Source organism: Ammospiza caudacuta, chromosome 7 (genome assembly GCF_027887145.1).
Source record: "Ammospiza caudacuta isolate bAmmCau1 chromosome 7, bAmmCau1.pri, whole genome shotgun sequence".
In the NCBI taxonomy this organism is placed as follows: Eukaryota; Metazoa; Chordata; class Aves; order Passeriformes; family Passerellidae; genus Ammospiza; species Ammospiza caudacuta.
In genome coordinates, this window is record NC_080599.1 from 46,256,776 (window position 1) to 46,275,668 (window position 18,893).

At 47.1% G+C, this 18,893-nt stretch overlaps 1 protein-coding gene across 3 annotated transcripts in view; it reads right to left on the minus strand.

Moving 5' to 3' along the window:
• DOCK7 (dedicator of cytokinesis 7) overlaps positions 1–18,893 on the minus strand; it is a 95,095-nt gene that overhangs the window by 729 nt on the left and 75,473 nt on the right. For 2 of the 3 annotated variants that reach the window (XM_058809036.1, XM_058809034.1), the window contains 14 exons: positions 17,583–17,679; positions 16,499–16,633; positions 15,746–15,898; positions 15,126–15,284; positions 14,767–14,867; positions 13,805–13,997; positions 13,099–13,242; positions 12,196–12,327; positions 6,384–6,518; positions 5,470–5,559; positions 4,410–4,646; positions 3,052–3,195; positions 2,191–2,297; positions 1,064–1,231 (listed from right to left, as the gene is read on the minus strand). In XM_058809036.1, the coding sequence (XP_058665019.1) occupies positions 1,064–1,231; positions 2,191–2,297; positions 3,052–3,195; positions 4,410–4,646; positions 5,470–5,559; positions 6,384–6,518; positions 12,196–12,327; positions 13,099–13,242; positions 13,805–13,997; positions 14,767–14,867; positions 15,126–15,284; positions 15,746–15,898; positions 16,499–16,633; positions 17,583–17,679 (1,995 nt within the window). Of the gene's footprint in view, positions 1–1,063; positions 1,232–2,190; positions 2,298–3,051; positions 3,196–4,409; positions 4,647–5,469; positions 5,560–6,383; positions 6,519–11,599; positions 11,615–12,195; positions 12,328–13,098; positions 13,243–13,804; positions 13,998–14,766; positions 14,868–15,125; positions 15,285–15,745; positions 15,899–16,498; positions 16,634–17,582; positions 17,680–18,893 lie in introns of all 3 variants that reach the window. The other variant, XM_058809035.1, reaches the window with a different exon arrangement.

The following is an 18,893-nucleotide window of genomic DNA, read 5'->3' on the forward strand; positions in this document are numbered from 1 at the left end:
AGCAGCACAAACACCTGCACAACTGAAACCTTATTTAAATCCTTCAAACACATCCCTAGAGTAGAATTTGCCAGGAATACTTGGAGTTGGACTCTGATCCTTGTGGGATCCTTCCAACTCAGGATATTCTATGTTTTTCAGGATATTTCATGTCATGCCTGTATTAGGCTGATTATCTGATCAGACAATAATTACCACACCAAAGCATTTGTAGGGTGCCTGGCTGCGTGGGGAGGGAAGCTCTGGTGTTCCCACCATGCCAGCCAGGAAAATTTGCCAGGGAACAGCTGGGACACAGAGCTGGGGAGAGCTGCAGCATCCCAAAGCTGGGCAGGGAGGGAAGGGACCTTCCTGCAGCACTCCCAGCCAGAAACCCCCCAAATTCAGCTGCAGGAACATCCAGCCTTGCCCTGCTGCCATGAAACTCCACAGAAATCCCAGATTCCTGCTGGGAACCACTCCTGGCCCTGTTCAGGGAGCCACAGCCTGGCTGGAAAGTGGCTGTACCCCAAATCCCCCTGCTCATCCATGAGCTGCACATGGAGGTTTTGGTCACCCCAAACCTGGAATTGTTCCAGACCAGGTTGGAGCAGCCTGCTCTGGCAGGGGTGGGACTGGATGGTGTTTAAGATCTTTCCAACCCAAACCCTTCTGTGATCCTGTGATTCCCATTGGGATTTTTATGTCCTGTCTCACACAAACCCAATCTCCAGCTTCCTGGTCTTCCAGCAACAATTTCCCCCCCACCGGAGCACCTGATCCCATTTTCATTGGGAATAAAGTCCTGCCATGCTGAGGGTGGTTTTGCATCTAAAAGGAATGGGATGCAGGATGGAAACAAACAAAAAACCGACTGTCCTAGCTGAGGAACAAAAGGAGCATTGCAAACACCACCTACCACAGCTGCTGGGAAGGGAATGTGCTCTCAAGAGGGACAGAAGGGAACAGGGACGGGCTCAGCCAGGAGAGCCAGGATTGAAAACAAACGGATGGTGCAGGATCCAGGGAAGCTCAGAGCCCTCAGTTTCACACCCTGTGCCCGGAGAGGAACCCAAATATGCACCTGTGGCACGTGACAGGCAGCACTGCCTTGTAGAGCTGTGGGATCTTCCTGTTGATCAGGGGCTGCAGGGCCTCCTTGAGGCGGTGGTAGTTGCGCTCCAGCTCGCGCTGATATTCCTTCTGGTCCGGCCCGATCAGGCTCTTGTTCTTCCTCAGGGCATCCTCACACCTGCAACACAAACCCTCTGAGAGAGCTGGGCACGCAGACACAGCCCCTGGCTGCAGGTCTGTCCATCCAACAGCACAAACACAGCCACTCTGTCCCTCTGGGATCACAGGAATACCCTTAGTCCTGTCTTTTGGTCATCAGGGCTCAGCTGAACCACCTGGTGCCCAGGGGGCAAGGAGAGGGTGTCACATCTCCCATTTCCAGAGTGACAACTCCTTCTTTATTGTCATTTACCCTCCAGTTACATTTATCCTCTCTGAAAAGAAATGAAAAGCTAATTTCCACAGAACCGCTTTCAGTTCCAGAGGATTTAAAGATGGATAGAATCAGGGGAGATTAACAAATAGCAGTCTGGGATGTTCATCTAGAACTCTTCTGCTTGCAAAGATGTAATTTAAATAAAGGGTAGGAAAACAACTGTATCAGTAAAGCCATTTATTTCACAAGGGAAAGCTATGCTTCCACTGGATCTATTTGCTCACAGCTTTTTCATTTCAATTATTTTGGTGGTTTTAAAAATTTCTTGGTGCTGTAAAAGATGCTGCAGTTTGCATGACTCAAGGAAAGTAGAGCAGCCAGCACATTTCTCCAGGGAATTGTGCCAGCATCCCTCCACTCTGCTTGGAGAAATTCACTTCAGAAGGAAATTTCATCTCCTGGCCAGTGCAGGAGTTCCACCTGACCCTGCCAGGCTGGGAGCTCTGGCCTGTTGTGATTTTTCTGGGACATCTCACAGCTGAGCTGGGGTCAATTCCTCCCTGATCAATTCCTCCCTGCAAGGCCACGAAGCCAGGAAGCAGCAGCACCACCAGGGAAGGGCTGGCAGGAGAGGAAGGAGCAGCACATGGCAGCTGGGAGCTGGAGGGACAGCAGGACAGCCCTGGGTCACTGCACTGGCCCTGCTGGGGTGGCAGCAGCAGCCTCTGCACCTGGCAGTGCCCTGGGGACCCTTTCCTTACCTTTTGGTGAAGTCCTTGAAGCAGAGACGGAGTTTGTTGTGGTGTCTGAAGAGCTTTGGATCGTTGGGGATTTCAGACAAGAAAACCTGTGCAACTTCTAATGGTCCCTTTAGGAGAGAAGGGGCACAGTGAGCTTCTGGGAACTGTCTGTCACATCCAATCACTAGAGAAAGTTCAGCCACATAGAAGACATCCCCAAAACACAACATTTCCTTACACACAGCATCCTGAAGAGCTGCAGCTGGGAAATCTGGTGTAAATCACCAACCTCAGTGACAACTGAGTCGCCTTTGGGCCTTGCTTTGTTTTATTTTAAACTCTGCTTTTGGAAAACAGTGTGAGAAACTGCACAGATTCTCCATTTGTTTTCCTTTATAAGGAGTCCTGACAAAGTTTGCTCCACTCACAACTGAGGCAAAGTTTAAACAATGCAGATGGAAGCCAGGGAGTGTTTGCCAGCACCACAAACTCAACCCAGCCCTCAGAACTCCAGCTGACTTTTTTCCAGCTTGTGCACTGTGCTGTACTCAGGCTCCTTTAGCTTTTCCTCAGTTTTTCTCCACTGCCTTCCATTTTGTTGAGAATCCACAGCAGGACACAATCCTGCAGAGCCTGGCTAACAAAGGGAAAGTTCAGGGAAGAGGAGCAAGCAGAAACATCTGCAAGTGCCAGGGAGGAGCAGTAACTGAGGGAGGGATTTCACATTTTCAAGACTCTTACTCAAATACAAAATCCCTGGGAACAGCTGGCCTAGCCCTACCCTAAGTGACCCTAAACACATCCCACAGACTGCACAAATTCCAGAGGATTGAGAAACAAGGGCTGTGCACTGCAGAGCCCAGCCGGGACAGTGATCCTCACCTGATTCACTGTGGTACCTACTGATCCCTGCAGCACCATCTGCAGCATCTTGGGGTCTGCAGGGTCCTGGTGGGTGGCAAAAGCCAGTTCCTGGGTTTTCTTCTGCATGTCCTCGATGGCGACCTCGATGGGGGTCAGAATGATCTAAGCAAGGAGCCAGAAGAGGATTTTTGTTATGGCTGAGCTTGGCAACCAGGCACAGACCTCCAGCAACACCCAGGCCACAGTGGGGTGGTGTTGGAACCCTGCTTACTGAGAAATTCAGACTTTCTGTGCTGACAGACACTAACCCCCAAGAGAACACTGACCTAACACATTTGACCTAACACCGTAAAGAAAGCTTCCAAAATTAAATAATAAAACTAAGATTATTAATATATAATTTAAATAAAAGTATATAATATCACATAATAAAAAACTTAGAATTAAAAAATTTAAAATACAATAATATATATGAAACTATATATACAAATTTTGTTATATATATAAATGATATAAAACAAAAGCTAATCCTTCTTCTTCACCTTCTTCATAAAGTTAAATACTATTATATAATTAAATCAAAAATCCACATTAGAAACTCCAAATAATTAATTATTAAATTAAAAATAAAAATAACTTAAATGTCATTTTTTAATAAAACAATTTATCCTTAAAAAACCTTATTAAAAAAATACAACTCCCTTTTTAATTTATTAAAATACTATAAAACTCATAATTTATAAAACTAAGACCAGGCTGCACCAACCCAGCCCAGCCTGCAGAGCTCTCCAAGCACCCCTCCTTATACCAGGTGTGGAGGTGGTGGGGCAGACACAACCCTCAATCAGTCTGGGCTTACTTTGGGTCAAATGGCAACAGGGAGAATTCCCTAGGAACTCCAAAGCTGTCACGAACATATTTCATGAATTTTTTTTTTTGTTAAGATCTTTTCTCCTGAGAAGCTGAGAAGCTTCAGCTTCTCCATGTTTTGCTGCTTTAGAATGTGATTTAAAAAATTGTTTACCCAGCATGTGAAATTGTTTTTACTTGATGACCAATGACAGCCACCTGTCTTGAAGCTGTAAACAGTACAAGGTCTTAGTATCATTCCATTCCTTTGCTATCCTTCTGATGAAATCTTTTCTTCTATTCTTTTAGTATATAATTTTCTTTTAATATAATATATATGATAAAATAATAAATCAACCTTCTGAAACACAGAGTCAAGATTCTCATCTCTTCCCTCGTCCTGTGACTCGTGTGAACACCACCACATGTGGTGACCCCGAGTGAGGAACATTTCCGCACTGAGCTGGAACGGAGCTGAAGGAGCCTCCTGCACCACCAGGCCCCATTCCCCCCATCCCCAGGCTCACCTCCTCCTTGTGGATGACGTTGATCCTGGTTTTGATGTAGGGGAAGGCGTGGGAGGTGGTGAGGATGGTCTTGCGCTTGAACTGCTCGTGCAGGTCGCCGTGGGCGCGCCCGTCCAGCGTGAAGGGCGTGCAGTACATGAAGCGCCGCAGGTTGTAGTTCTTGTCAAAGTAGGTGATCCTGTCCTTCATCTCGTACGTGTCGAAGTAGGGCTCCACATAGGTGATCTGGATGTAGGCCTGCAGCAGGGAATGTGCTCCTCAGCTGGAGCTGTGTCCTCCCAACACCACCACTGCACCAACTGGGGCTGGGCTTTGCCTTCAACAATCCCGCTCACACCGGAGGGACTGAGGTGCTGCCACTGGTTTGTGGGCTGGGTAAAGCACAGCTCGCTGTCCTTCCCTTCTCCTGCCTCTCACATCATGGAATCATGCAATGCCTTGTGTGGGAGGGAGCCTAAAGCCCATCCAGCCCACCCCTAGCACAGGCAGGGACACCTTCCCCTAAACCAGGTGGCTCCAACCTGCTCCAACACTTCCAGGGATCCACAGGCAGCGACACCTTCCCCTTAACCAGGGGGCTCCAACCTGGCCTTGGACATTTCCAGGGATCCAGGGGCAGCCACAGTTTCTCTGGATGTCCACCACCTCACAATGAATTTCTCCCCAATACCCAATCTAAACCCTTCCTTGCAGGTCATGCCCTGCCCTGTTTCCCAGGCCTGCTCCTGCTCTTTCTGCTACTCTCAAAGGACGTGGCACAAAGGTGACAAAATGCTGCAGGGAATGGCCCAGCCCCTCCTGCCTTGCACCCAGCAGAGCAAGGCCAGCACAGCCTCTGTCCTTTCACCTCCTCCCTTCCCACCCACCACTACCAGGCCAGGGAAGGGAATGGCCAATCCTGCATCCCTTGCTGGAATTATTTTCCCAAACTCTCATCCCAAGCAGCCACAAGATGCTCAGTACATGGGTTTTGTTGCCCACATAGTGAAATTCAGGGCAGAATTTTTCCCACTGCATTTTCACCCATTCAGGACCTGTTCTACTTCACATGTGCCTTTACCTTGTTGGGATCAAGTTTACATTTGTCCACAGGGTTTGAGTCCTTGATCACCTCCAGCACATCTTCCCCAAACCGTTCTCCATAAAACCCCTACAACCAAGGAGAAAGGAAGAAACATCAAATGCAGCCTTGATGGCACGTTCAGGGGAGGTGAAGCTCCACATGCCTTTGGCAGAATGTGATCTGATGAACCCAGGAGAATCCCAACAGTCTCATTCCAGAAGCAATGGGAAAAAATAAGCCCTGGAAAGCAGGAGAGCCTTCCAACAGTGCCTGGTTCTAAACGAGGCATTTGGGTTTGTTTTGTGTCTGTGTGCAACTAAAATGGGTCACTTTGGGATCCACTGATGGTGGAAACAGAATGTCTGAATTTCAGTTATTTATTTTAATCAACATTTAAATTAACTGTTTTAATCATAACCTACATATGTATATAATTTATAAATACTGTGATATTCCTAAATTACTCTTAGCCAGCATTTAGCAACATTGTCATAACCTACTTTTGTGGGAGCACAGCCTGGGAAAATTAATGGAGCTTTAAGTTTTGTTAAACCAACTCTGCTGTGCTTCAGTGAACAAAGCCTGAGAGAGAGAGATGGACTGTTGAGGTTGGACATCTGGAATGCAGAACTTAGGGACCACAAGGACATCTTGGAGAAACCAGAAGATAAAGAAGAGACTAACAAAGACTCAGTCTATGCCTTGGGAAGACCCTGCTGGAGGAGAAAGATAATGGGAACACCACAAATTTCCAGGGAGAGCCTCTGATCAGGGAATTGCTGCTGGTGGCACCAGCAGGAGGGCAGGGGACACCAGCCCCAGCTCTCAGACACCCAAACTGCTTTTCTGAGGGGCTGTTCCTGTGCAATAACTGATGGGAAGCAGTTAAACCTCCAGTGAGACCCCCTCACCTCCAGCCGATGGGAGATTTCAGCCAGCTTGGTTATTGCAGGCTCCTTGTAAACAAACTCTTGCTCATCCAGGTCTCCAAACTTGGTGCCATAAAAACCAACTCGGAAGTAGGTGCCAAACATCCTCTTTCCATCCTAGGGATGGAGAAACAAGAGGTTATTTCAGGGTGGAGACACACACACCCCCAAGGACGGCTGCAGACAGGCTCCTGAATTTATGCAAAAAAATGAAAAGAAATTCAAAAACAGGAGAAAAAAATTAGAAAGAAAGAAGAGAAAGAAAAATAAACACACCTGAAACTCAGCATGGATGCATTTAGCAGCAAACACCACAATGGAATTATAAAGTAACATGGAATTCTATGGATCAGTTACGACCATTGGCCCAACCCTGCAATGACTTCTCCCAGCCCAGGAGGAGCCTGGAGGTGCCAGCATGGAATTATGGAATGGTTTGGGTTGGGAGGGACCTCAAAGCCCATCCAGTGCCACCCCTGCCATGGCAGGGACACCTTCCACTGTCCCAGGTGCTCCAAGCCCTGTCCAGCCTGGCCTGGGACATTTCCAGCGATGCAGGGGCAGCCACAGCTGCTCTGGGAACTGGAGACTCACCACCCTCACAGGGAACAATTCCATCCCAATATCCCATCTAAATCTATGCTCTTTCAGCTTAAGAAACATTAGATGTCTCTGAGAGGCAGCCAAAGGCAAATCCCTTTGTTGGGATCATTATCTGAGGCTCTCCAAAGGCTGTGCAGGGTCAGACACCCCTGGAATCACCCAGCATGGATTCCCCCCAAATCCGCCCTCCAGGAATTGCAGGGTTGGGCCCAAGTCAATGTCCAGTTCACTCACACACACACACAAGTGCTCTTGAACCAGCATTCCAGCTGGGAGTGTTACACTCTCTAGGAACTGCCTAGGAGAGAGGGCCAAAGTCACTCCTGGTGAAAGCAGATGCAATCCTGTGCCATGTACCTGCTTCCAGGGGAGCCAGTGGTGAATTTGGCCCCGAAACGCAATAAAAGGAGAGAAACAAGAAAGATTTTTTGCTGGAAAGGCAACGGAGAGAATCTGATTAAAAGAGAGAGAGAGAGAGAAGAAAAATGCTTTAAAAATTAAACACACCTTGCTTGTGTTAAAGAACTCACGCTGCATGCACAAACCAGGGGTGCCTTTCAGCAAGAAACTCCAAAATGTTCACCTTTACTCTCGTGACAAATGTGATGCAGTAAAGAACACTCAGGGTCCCTGAGCTGGGTTAGGGTTTGGTTTCAAACAGCCCTTACAGGTGTCCTGGCTGCCAGGTTTTGTTTTAGTACTTTGCTATGGCAAAACTGATCTCTTGGAGTGATGGTGAACATGATCTATGGAAGGCAAAGAGGACAAATAAGCCAAACAAAAATAAAAAAACCCTTCAGGCAAACTCCAGACTGCAAAAATCACTGGCATGGCCACTTCTCCTGGCTGGAGAAAACTCTGGAGCACCCCCCTGGAGGTGCCTGAGGGCCAAAAATTTCCACTTCAGAGCTGAGCTCTGCCCTCCTGGAGGCACCTGGGGTGAGGAGCAACCCTCACTCATCCCAAAAAAGCAACACCTGGTTGTGCCCAGGCTCCCTGGGCCCTGCTCTAGAGCCTGTCCCTCTGGGAATCCTGCTGCAGAGAGGGGCTCTTCTCCAGCCCCACGGAAACCCCAGGGCTCTCAGCACACACAGGAGCCCAGCACCACTCCCAGGGTGGGAACTCCAGCTGCAGAGCTGCTGCTGTTTCACTGGAGGTTGCCATTTCCCTGGACTCCCTGCCTTTGGGCAGTGCCCATCCCCCTGGATCCATGCAGGACTGAGCTACTGAACCCTTTTTTCCTCATCACTACCTTTTCAAAATCACAGTTTTGGGTAACATTATCCACACTAAAATCCCTCAACATTCAGCATTTCAAGCTTCCACCTCACTGTCACAGACAGAAGGCTCTGACTCCAGGGCTCCTTTCTTAAAGTCCTTCCCAAGGTGGGGTTGGAACCTGATCCCTTTAAGGTCCTTTCCACCCCAAACCATCCCATGACTCTGTGTCTGCCTGGGGGGAGCTGCCACAGCTCCCCAGAGCCAAAGTTTGTGGGATCCTGCCCCAGCCCTGGCACTGGGTGGTTGAGGACACACTGATTTCTAATTCATGAGCTTTTTCCTCCCTCCTGGGCCAGGGGTTTCCAGGGTGGGAAGCATTTGCACAACCAGATCCCTACAAGTGAGTTTTTGCCATGGACACCTGCCCAGGCAGCTCCTTGTTACAGGCAGGGTAAAAATGATGAGGGAGGAAGAGAATGCTGCCTGTTGATCAGCATAAATCCCTGAGCAGTCCTGCTGGCATTTACTAAATGCATAAAATCAGAGTTTTGGGGCACTGGGGAGCCCCAGGGAAGCCTGGTGAGATTCCCTGTCCCTGTGTGAGGTCAGCTCCCAGCTCATCTCCTGCTGCTCTGGCTCTCCCTGGTCAATCCAGATGCTGGATCCCAGTCAGAGGGACCCCAGAGGCAGCAGTGAGGAGCCCCTGATGTTGGGGCTGGGAATCTGTGCCTGGAGACAAGGGAATGGAGCAAATCCCTTTGGGGGAACACTTCCAGACCACTCCAGGCCTGTCAGGGATGTTCAGGAGCTGCCACTTCCCTGGGATCAGCTCCATGCCTGGCACTGGGGACAGGGGATGGCTCTGCACTGGCATCTCAAACTCAGCCAACACCAAACCACTTCCCAGCCACAGCAGGGAAAACTGAACAAATCATTAAATGCTCTGTGGTCTTGTTTCTGGCAAGAGCTAAAAATGCAGATATGAGGGAGGAATTATTAAAAGCATCATATCTCCTATTATTTTATCAAAAAATAATAGGATTTTGGGAGGAGAAGAGAATGAAGGTGAACACTGAATAGCCATCACACAACTGGCAGAGCAGGTAACAGCCACCATGACTTATGAAGGTTCATGATTTGTTATTATGCATGGTAAATACCTTTCCAAATTGCTGGGAATAAAGTTTTGGGGTTATCTCTTGCACGCACACAAAAAGCTTTGCCAACAAGATTTGGGGGGAAATTAAAGATAAATCAGATGCAAGAGGGATCACTGCTTCCTCCTCTAGGACAGCAGCTGCTGCCTGAAGGGTGCAGGAACAAAAGCAACTCCTTCAAAATGCAGAATCCAACCCATCTTTACCAAACTCAGTACTGTTATTTTCCTGCTCAATTTTAACCCAAGGCCCTTTGCAGTGTTGCCAACTACTCCAAGTCTTCCAATATTGATTTTCTGGGAAAGAATCAGCTCCTGGAGCCCTATTATCCACTGGCAACCTCCCCATGTACAGCTTAAAAAGAGTTTTTAAATTCTCGTGGCACAGCATGAAAAGATTTTTTCTTAATTTTCCTAATTGGAAAACAAACAAATAGAATGAATTCAACATTTATTCCATGAATAAGCACACAAAGCCCATCAGCTGGTGTGTTTAAGGAGAGCTCAAGAATGCTCTGGTGCCAGCCCCAGGACACTGCAATGCTTGTAGTTGGCAACACCACATTCCTTGTGCCATGAGGGGGGTGCTGCTGTTGGCATAGCTCTTTGCTAAAATGAAACTGGGGGTTCCACAGTGTAAAACAAAAAAAAAAAAAAAAAAAACAAACCAAAAACAAACAGGGGAGGTGGGGGAAAAGGGGCAGAGAAAGGGAAAAAAAATTCCACAAGTAGGAACTTACCACAACAGACAATAGTAAGAGTGGGGAGGAGGGTCAGCAACCAGGGCGATAGAGGAGAAAACAGAAAGTATTTAATTAGGGAAATTCCATAAAACAAACAAGCAGCAAATTGGCAGCAAATAAATTTTAAATTAAAAAAAAAAAAAAAAAAGTGGGGGGGGCAAGCATCCATTAAAATATTTAAAATAAGGGGAGGGGAAAAAAGGGCAAAACATGCAACAAACCTGAAAGCTACAAAGCACAAAGGTCAGAAAAAGTGTGGCAATGAAGGAGCACGATGACAGACGAGAGCTGAACCCACGGTGTCTTTTACCATGCAGTAAAACATGACCAAGTGGTGTTAGAATCATAACCAATGGCAGGAGTCTCTCCAGGGGTCGATTTAGGGGCAGAATAATAAAACAGATGCTCACAGGCCTTGTTGAACACATTTACATCATTTCCACACCTAGCACAGGTTCTCTGCTGGGCTGTGTCTGCCTGGACCTTCCATGGGCACAAGGGGATGATTTCCAGGGCCAGCCCTGAAGTGTCAGGGTTTATTTTAAGCTGCTCAATTTCCATTTTTTGCCAGGCTGGAATTGAAGCTGACATTCAGACATCACCAGCCTTAATTATGTCCCACAACACCAAAGGGTTTTTTTGTCTCAGCCTCGGTTCAGTAAATGTGTGGTGGAAACCTGGAGGGAGGTGGCTCAAAATGAGCTGCCTGATCCATAGAAAAGCAAAAATAAACTGGAAAGATGAAACCTAAACAAAGAACATCATATTCACAGAGCTTTTTAGTGCTTTCTGAGACTTCTCCATGCTCATGCACCCACTGTGCCAACTGGACTGGGGCTGGAGTCAAAGTGGCCCTGCAGATCATTCAATTGCTTTGTCCATTTTTAACCCAAAAGCGTGGCTCTAGAGGTGTGTGTTGCAAAACTGTGAGCACACAGCCTCCTCAAAAACCCAGGCAGCAAAACTGGCCCCAGTTAACACAACTGAGCCCTTTTACTGCCAGATAAACCCCTACATAAATTGAGTGAGAACAGAAGGAAGCAGTTTCTCCTCTGAGATCAAAGGTGCACCTGCAGCAAACCAGGTTTGTGTTTGGTACCTCTGAGCATTGGTGCTTAAATCGACCCCTGTGGGTGGGGTGAAAGAAAATATGGTATGGAGGGATGATTTTCTGTGTCAATGCTGATGGAAAGAAATATAAACAAATTATAAAAACAAACTAGTGATGATACAGTGGCTCATTCACCAAAGAACCTCATTAGTGGAACACGTCAGCATCCATGCACTACCTACAGCTGCTTATGAAGAAATTCCTACTACAACCACGGTTTATTGGGATTTCTTTGGTTAATGAATTGTTTTAAACAGCAGACAGCAACAGAAACACCCACAGCTAGCACATGTGGGCAAGCGTTGGCGTGAGTCATCTGGAAACTCAATTAGTGTTCTTTGCTAACTAAGATGGAGTTACCTACCTCCCAGCCAGTACTCTGTGTGATAAAAAGTAAAAAGGGCATGTCACAGAAACCAAAAAAAAAGAGTTTCAAAGGCCAAAACATGACCAGCAATAAGCCTGCAATGGTTTCAATGGTTCTAAGTCATCATGCAGCCAAAGCAGCCTCCTCTGGCCCAGCACAGCCAGGCCCTACAGCCCTTAATTAACCTGGTGGCTTTTGCACCATCCAAGTTTGGAAAGGTTCCTTCAATTCTTTAACCACCACATGAACAAACAAATAAACCCCCCCAGCATTTCTGGATGTCACCTACCAGGCTAAAGGCAAGGTACAGTGGGTTTTCCCAGCATGCAAAATACAGTTTAAAAGAACATCTGAAGGGGTAAACTGGAATTTTTAAGTCTTGGATAGTTCTGAAGTTACAACAAATCTTGGTTTGTGATGTTCTCTCATATTAAATTCCAGGAAAAAAAACCTGTTAATGATCCTTGTATTTACTGCGGATCATCATTTGTCAATTCTCTGGAATCTGAGAATAATGGTTTTTCATTTTCCTTGCACTGAGCATTTGAAGTTTCTTCACAATTCACTCTGCAGCTGAAAATTCAAACCATTACCTGGTGAACAATCTTGCTGAATGCCTCCTGCAGTTTACCATGAATAGCAGACAACTTCTTGGCATCTCTGTTGGCTTCATGAATAGGAATAAGGACTTTGTAAACCTCATTAACTGCTTCATACATGCCAGCCTACAAAAATAAGGCCCATCAGATTGCTCCATCAATTCAACAGCCAGAATTACACACACAGCATTTAAATGATAAAACTGCAAAATGAAAAGGTGGCTGAGACTCCACTGTGGGATAATCACATCATTTCTTGAGATGTACCCAGAGGTGAATGGAATAAAATCCCCAGTTACCCCTGAAATCAAGAGCCTGGTGCATTACACCTTGCTGCCAGTAATCAGGATCATTAACATAACCAACCCTGGGATATTTTGGATGGACACAGGCACAAGAGCAAGACAACCTGAACAGGATCCTAACCAAACCTATGGGCATTAAATATGGAAAAGCTGAAGTGCACATTTCAGCTTTTTCTGATCAGTACATCTCCAGCTTGTGTGACTTCTGCACCACTTCTGGCACCCCAGAAGAGATGGACTTGGGAATATCCTCAGGATCTCTCTCATGGAGAGGGTCCAGCCCACCATGGGCAGTCACTGCACAGAGGGGCTGAGCAGGAACTCCAGGGTTTTGCTCTGGATTTATTGCTACTTGTGCTTAACCCCACTGAATGACACTTCATGTTGTGTCATGGGAATTAATTCACTCCTTTTCCTTGGTTTACTCCAGAGGGCAAACCAAGCTGTCTTAAACAATTAAAACTCCAATTGTTCTGTGCAAATTAAGCATTTACAATAGAATTATACACTCAGAGAGAAAACATTTTCCTTCCTACTGCCCAGCAATGTGAGGTTGCTGGAGAAGGGAGGTAAAGAAATGAAAGTCTTCTACCATGGAGAAAGATGCTGCAGCCTGTTCCAGCAATCCCACCAGACCAGCTTCTGTAAAATACTTCCCAGAACAGATTCCTTCTTCATCTGGGGACACAACATCATCAGAAACTGCTGACTCTTCCAAAACATTGGAAGATATGTTCTGGGGAGATACAAGAGATAAAAATACATTTACTCAATTCAAACAACACTCAACACTTTCAATACTTTGAAAGGCAACTGATTTGTAGTCAGATCCTAAAATTTCTGTAGAGGTGGCTTTCTATTTTTGTAGAGTATATACATGTATATATAAAATATAGCTTTCTATATTTGTGGAGTATATACGTAAAATATGGCTTTCTATTTTTGTGGAGTATATATGTAAAATATGGCTTTCTATTTTTATAAAGTATATATGTAAAATATTGCTATTTTTGTAGCATATATATAAAATATATCTATTTTTGTAGAGTATACATGTAAAATATTGCTATTTTTGTAGTGTATATATAAAATACATCTATTTTTGTAGTGTATATATAAAATACATCTATTTTTGTAGAGGATCTGTATAAAACACACATTTCCTCAGAGCAGCATCTCATTCATGCAACAAACAGCGAGCATGGTTTGAGGATGTAGGCACAGAACTCCCAGCACATGGAAACACTTTGTAGCTCAGCAGCAAAGCCCAAACACCCCTTAGGGAGGATGATGCCCACCTGGAATGTCACACAGCCCACAGGGAGGTACTTCCTGTCCTCCAGCATGCTCAGGTACTCGGCCACCAGGGCTGCAGAGTGCACCAGGCACTGGGCAGACTCGGCGTGGTTGCTCCTCTCGGAATGTTTCCCTGCCATGTTCTGCAGCCACGTCAGCCTCAGGTCAGGGGAATTCTGGTAGCCCTTGGCAATCCTGAAGGGAGACAAAACCTCTGTGCTTCCATGTCCTTTCCTTCTGAACCAGCACAGCCCTTCAGCATGGCTTTTTCACACTGTGTTTAGTCTCTTCTGCCTACACACCAACCCCCTTGGTGCTGTCTGGAAATCCCTGAGACAAGAAGCTGTTCACATGGGAAGTCACCCTGAATTACAGATTTCTGAGCCAGGTAGTGGTGGGTGAGCAGTGGGTGATGCTGAAGCTCCTGACCAAAGCCCATGTTTCACCTGAGACTGGTGGCAATTAAAGGTGTGGCACAATCAGAGCACACCTGCCTGGCTCCCTACAATAAAACCTCTGCTGGCCACTCAGAAGCCCTCAGGGCCATTTGTGCAGACAGCACCATGGAATTTGGCACTTGGGAGCCTAACTTGGCTCTGGAATATCTTTTGCATATGGACACCATTGTATGTACCACCAAAAAGCCTTCTGGGCAAGCAGGTGCTGGAAGACCCCCAAGCTCTCCCTGAAGCAAGCAGGGAGAGTTCCCTACTCAGGTGGAAGATGAGATTTCCAGGGATGGCTGGGGAATGAAAACTACTTTTATCCAAGATAAGCTGCCCAAATGCCAAACAAAACCTCTCAGCACCACATTCAAACACAGCAGACAGGCATAGATTGGTGTGTGAGCAGTGAGACCCAACCTGCTCCACAATGAAGTCCTGTAAGTGCCCAAATGTGCAGCATCTGAGCCCAAACCCACGAGGAGCACTGACATCTCCTGTCCCTACAGTGCCAACTCTACCTGTACATCAGGTCAATCAGCATTTCTGGATCTTCCTGGTGCTCCTTCATTTTAACTGTGTCTGACAGGATCATATGGAGGTTGAACACTAAATCCTGGACCTGTGAAAAATAAGCTGTTGTAAAGAACAGGCAATGGGAATTGAGCTACACATTGTTATGTGAGGAACACAGGCACTCTGAATCTTTGCATCTTGTCAGAACTAATCAAAGACCTGAGTTTTATGTGATTAGAAGATTAAAAAAACAAAACCCAAACCCTTTCCAGGGAATGCCTACAAAGTCCAGTTCTAGATGGAGGTTTAGGCACAGCCTTTTAATGAATTACTCATTGCTTGTCCTGTAGTTTCTGTCTTTTACCTGGTCAGGAAATGTTGTCTCCCTAAGTTCCAGATCCTCCTCAGCATATGTCAGAATAGTCTTGAGGGAACGCCGCAGGAATTCTTCATTGAAGTTCTGGGATGTCCCCACCAGGGATGACAGGGACATGGTCACCTGCATCTTCACTCTGGCAAAGTTCTGCAACAGAGATGTTGTTATGGTATTTCAGCAGCCTGGAGACAGTGCTTTGGTCATGGCACCCTCCTCCTGACATGACAGAGAAAAGAAAACTGAAGTTTTGCAAGAAAGGTTGCCTCAGAGCACTGATTAGAATCAACCTGGTGCAGCCAAACATCAAAATCTGATGATTATTTAATTCCAGATAAAGGTTCTCCTGCAAAAATATTAATGTTGTCTGTTTGCACATGGTCTCCTCTCACACACCCTGAGCAGGATGATGCTCTCATGAAACATCCTTGATCCCGATGGTTTTGGTTTGGTCAAGCCTTAAAATCTGGAATCTCTTATCTGTGCTGTCAATCCCCTCACAACCCCTAGCCAGAAGCAGGGTGCCCCCCATTTCTGTGGGGGACTGCACCCACAGCCAGCAGCCCCAACCCCACTGTCTGCAACAACCCAGGGAGAGCAGCAGGACTCACGTTCCCGATCTCGAAGTTCTGCCTCATGAGGAGGTACAGGGAGGCACTGGCGTGGGACCTGATGGGGCCAATGCTGCTGCTGCAGTGCCTCAGGAGCCTCAGGCACAGGTCTGCACACTGCTCTGTCTCCTCCTCAAACAGCAGCTCAGGGAACTGGAAAACAGCAGGGGAGGAAATTGGAGCAGGCAGGAATGAGCACTCAGACAAACAGGCAGCAGTGAGGGTGCACTGCAATGAGAGGGAGCCCAAATCCTCTCTTTGGGGGAATGATGCTCATTTCAATCACTTTACAAAACTGGCAGCACTGGAAGGCAACTCATTTTACCTTCCCCTCCAACTTGCTCCCACATCTACACCCTCACACTGATTTACATCACTCCCAAAATCTCAGGCTTAAAACTCTGAGCTTCTCCCCACAGACCTACAGAAACTGGGAAACAAATCCATTTAAAGTGAGATTTGTCCAGCCTAAACCTCACCTGTGCCTTGAGCTTCCCTCTTCCCACTCAGTGCCAGCCAGCAGGAACCCAAATCCCATCCATGGTGTGTGAGCTGCACTTTTTGGTGCAGAGAAGCCCAAAATGCAGAAATGCAGGTAGTGCCCATGAAAACCAGGCCAGGCTATGCTGCCAGAAAATTCACACTGCACAAAATAGTAATTGCTTGGGGAAGTGGCCCCATACAAAGGAAGGAACAGCACCTTCCTCCCTCAGTGCTGCTCAGGGGGAATTTGTGCCCCCACAGGGGATTCACCTTTGAGACCAAAGCTCTCTGTGTGGCAAAGCAGTGCTGGAGGTAAAGGGCACTTTGGTTGCAGGCCATGCTGTGCAGCAGCACCTTGAGCACCCCGCCGAGGATGCTCTCCTTGGACTCCGTCACCGACACGGTCTGCAAAGGGAAACCAGGCTCCATGAGGAAAATGGGAAACCAAGACTCCATGAGAAACAGGGAAAACAAGGCATCATGAGGAAAATGGGAAACCAAGGCTCCACGAGAAACAGGGAAACCCAGGCTCCATGAGGAAAATGGGAAACCAAGATTCCATGAGAAAACTGGGAAACCAAAACTCCATGAGAAGAATGGAAACCAAGATTCCACGAGAAAAATGAACCTCCTGTGTGACTGTCCATGTGGGAAAGAGCAAATAGCTCTGCCCAAAAGCCCTTTGCATGGGGAAATGACCCACTTAGCTGGGCCTGCCAAACAGCCCCGTTCTGAGGCAGCCCCCAGGTGAGGAACACCTGGTCCCTGGATAAAGCAGGTGGAATGGGGATTCTTTGTCCCCAGCGAGGTTCTGACTTCTGGGGACATTGTTCTGCTGGAGGGAAAGCCCATAGGTGGGCTCTAGCTGGGTTATTCAGGCATAAATTCAATCCCTGGGATTCCTGGGTCTCTCTGCAGATCAAAGGTGGCTTTGGGAAGCATGGTCCTGCCTGCTCCCAGCCTGTGCCCAGGCTCATCTGTACAGAAATCAGGGGACAAAGTGAGTACAGGTCCAGGAGGCTGACCTGGATCCCAGTGATTTGAGGCAGGTTTGGGAAGAAGTGGAGGAACTGCTTGGGATAGGGAAAGATTTGGAGATTTTTACAGTTCATTCCTGAATAACTATTTCTTATACTACAAGGAAAGGAGAATCTTTAAATTCTCAATTTCAAGACTGAAGGAAGGTATTGGTATGTAAAACCAGATTGTTCTAGGCTGGGATTTGGAGAGGCATCACCCCCTTGCTGCTGCAGCTGAACAATTCTCTCAGCACTGAGGCAGTTCTGTTTAACAAAGTGCTGCCTGGCCAGGTGACTGCAATGCCATTACATCTCCATTTTCTTATCAGCCTCACCTGTACAACTATCTCCAGAGTATCCAAAATTATCAGGTTGGCTTCTGTTGCAAGATTCCCATCGATGAGTGCTTCGTGTTCTATCTCTGCCCTTGACCTGATCAGAGAAAACAAAGAAATAAAATTACTTCCTGATTTAGGAACAGACCTACATATTTTCCAGTCAAAAATGTTCTCCCACTAGCAGGAAACTCCCAGTTACAGTTTGCATATTTATCACTGGACAACACCACAAAGATATTCCAATGCACCCCCTGAGAGGACAGGAAGGAAAACTCAGTTTTTTTACAAGTACAGACTTACAGAGGCTTCACGTTCATCATGCTTGGAGAGCTCACACTGCTCTCTGACACTTCACTGCTCTCCCAGGAACACAACAACAGTTTAGAAGCCCAGTCCAACTCCAAACTGGCTCAGCAGCATCGTTAGGCATGCGACAGCACGACCAGGAACAGGACATGTGGCTTTATGCTGTGGACACACGGTGGTGCTACACGAGTTGGGAACTGCACTCCCCCTGGGAGCAGCACACTGCAGCCTGCCAGGCTGCAATCTCATCTCTCCAAGCTACACTGCATTTAATCCTTGAAGCACAGCTTCCCCTCTCAGCTGAAGGACAGGGTTTTGCTGTTCCATGCCAGGTATTTGTTTTCCTGGAAAGCCTTGCACAGTCCAGACACCCACTCACACCTGTGGCTCCAGGAATCCAGCACACCCAGCCCCTTCCAGTGGCACCAGCTGCACTGGGCACAGAGCCAGGGCTGCACTCAAACAGCCCAACCCTGGCCTGCCCTGCCTCAGGAGCCATCACTGACACACTGTGCCAAGCCAAATCCCAGCAGCAGGGTGACCAAAATCCCAGAAAAACACAAGAAAAGGGAGAAACAATTTGGCTCTTGGAGCTGTATTGCAGCAGCCCTTCCCTGCCACACTCCATGTCCTCTGGCAGCTGGCCTACACCTTCAATATCTCCAGGAACCTGATCCCCCATAAAATAATACCATCTGCATAAAAAGACAGCTGTGCACAACCCTTGGAGTGAAAAGTCTTGTTTATGGGGTTTCAAAGGGCCAGGCTCTACCTACACACACAGGACACAGCAGTGCCAGTCACAGCAAGCAGGGGTTAGAAAGCAGCTCTAGAGAGTTTTATTTTATCTAAGCAGCTCATTTTGTGAGGTGAGACACCATCCTTTGACCATCAAGGAATTCCACAGCTGTTAGATGTGTACTTGAGGTCCTTCTGGGAAGGACAGGACTCAGACCCAGTGCTGCCAGTGAGCTGCTGAGTCTTTCAGGCCAAATTCTAATC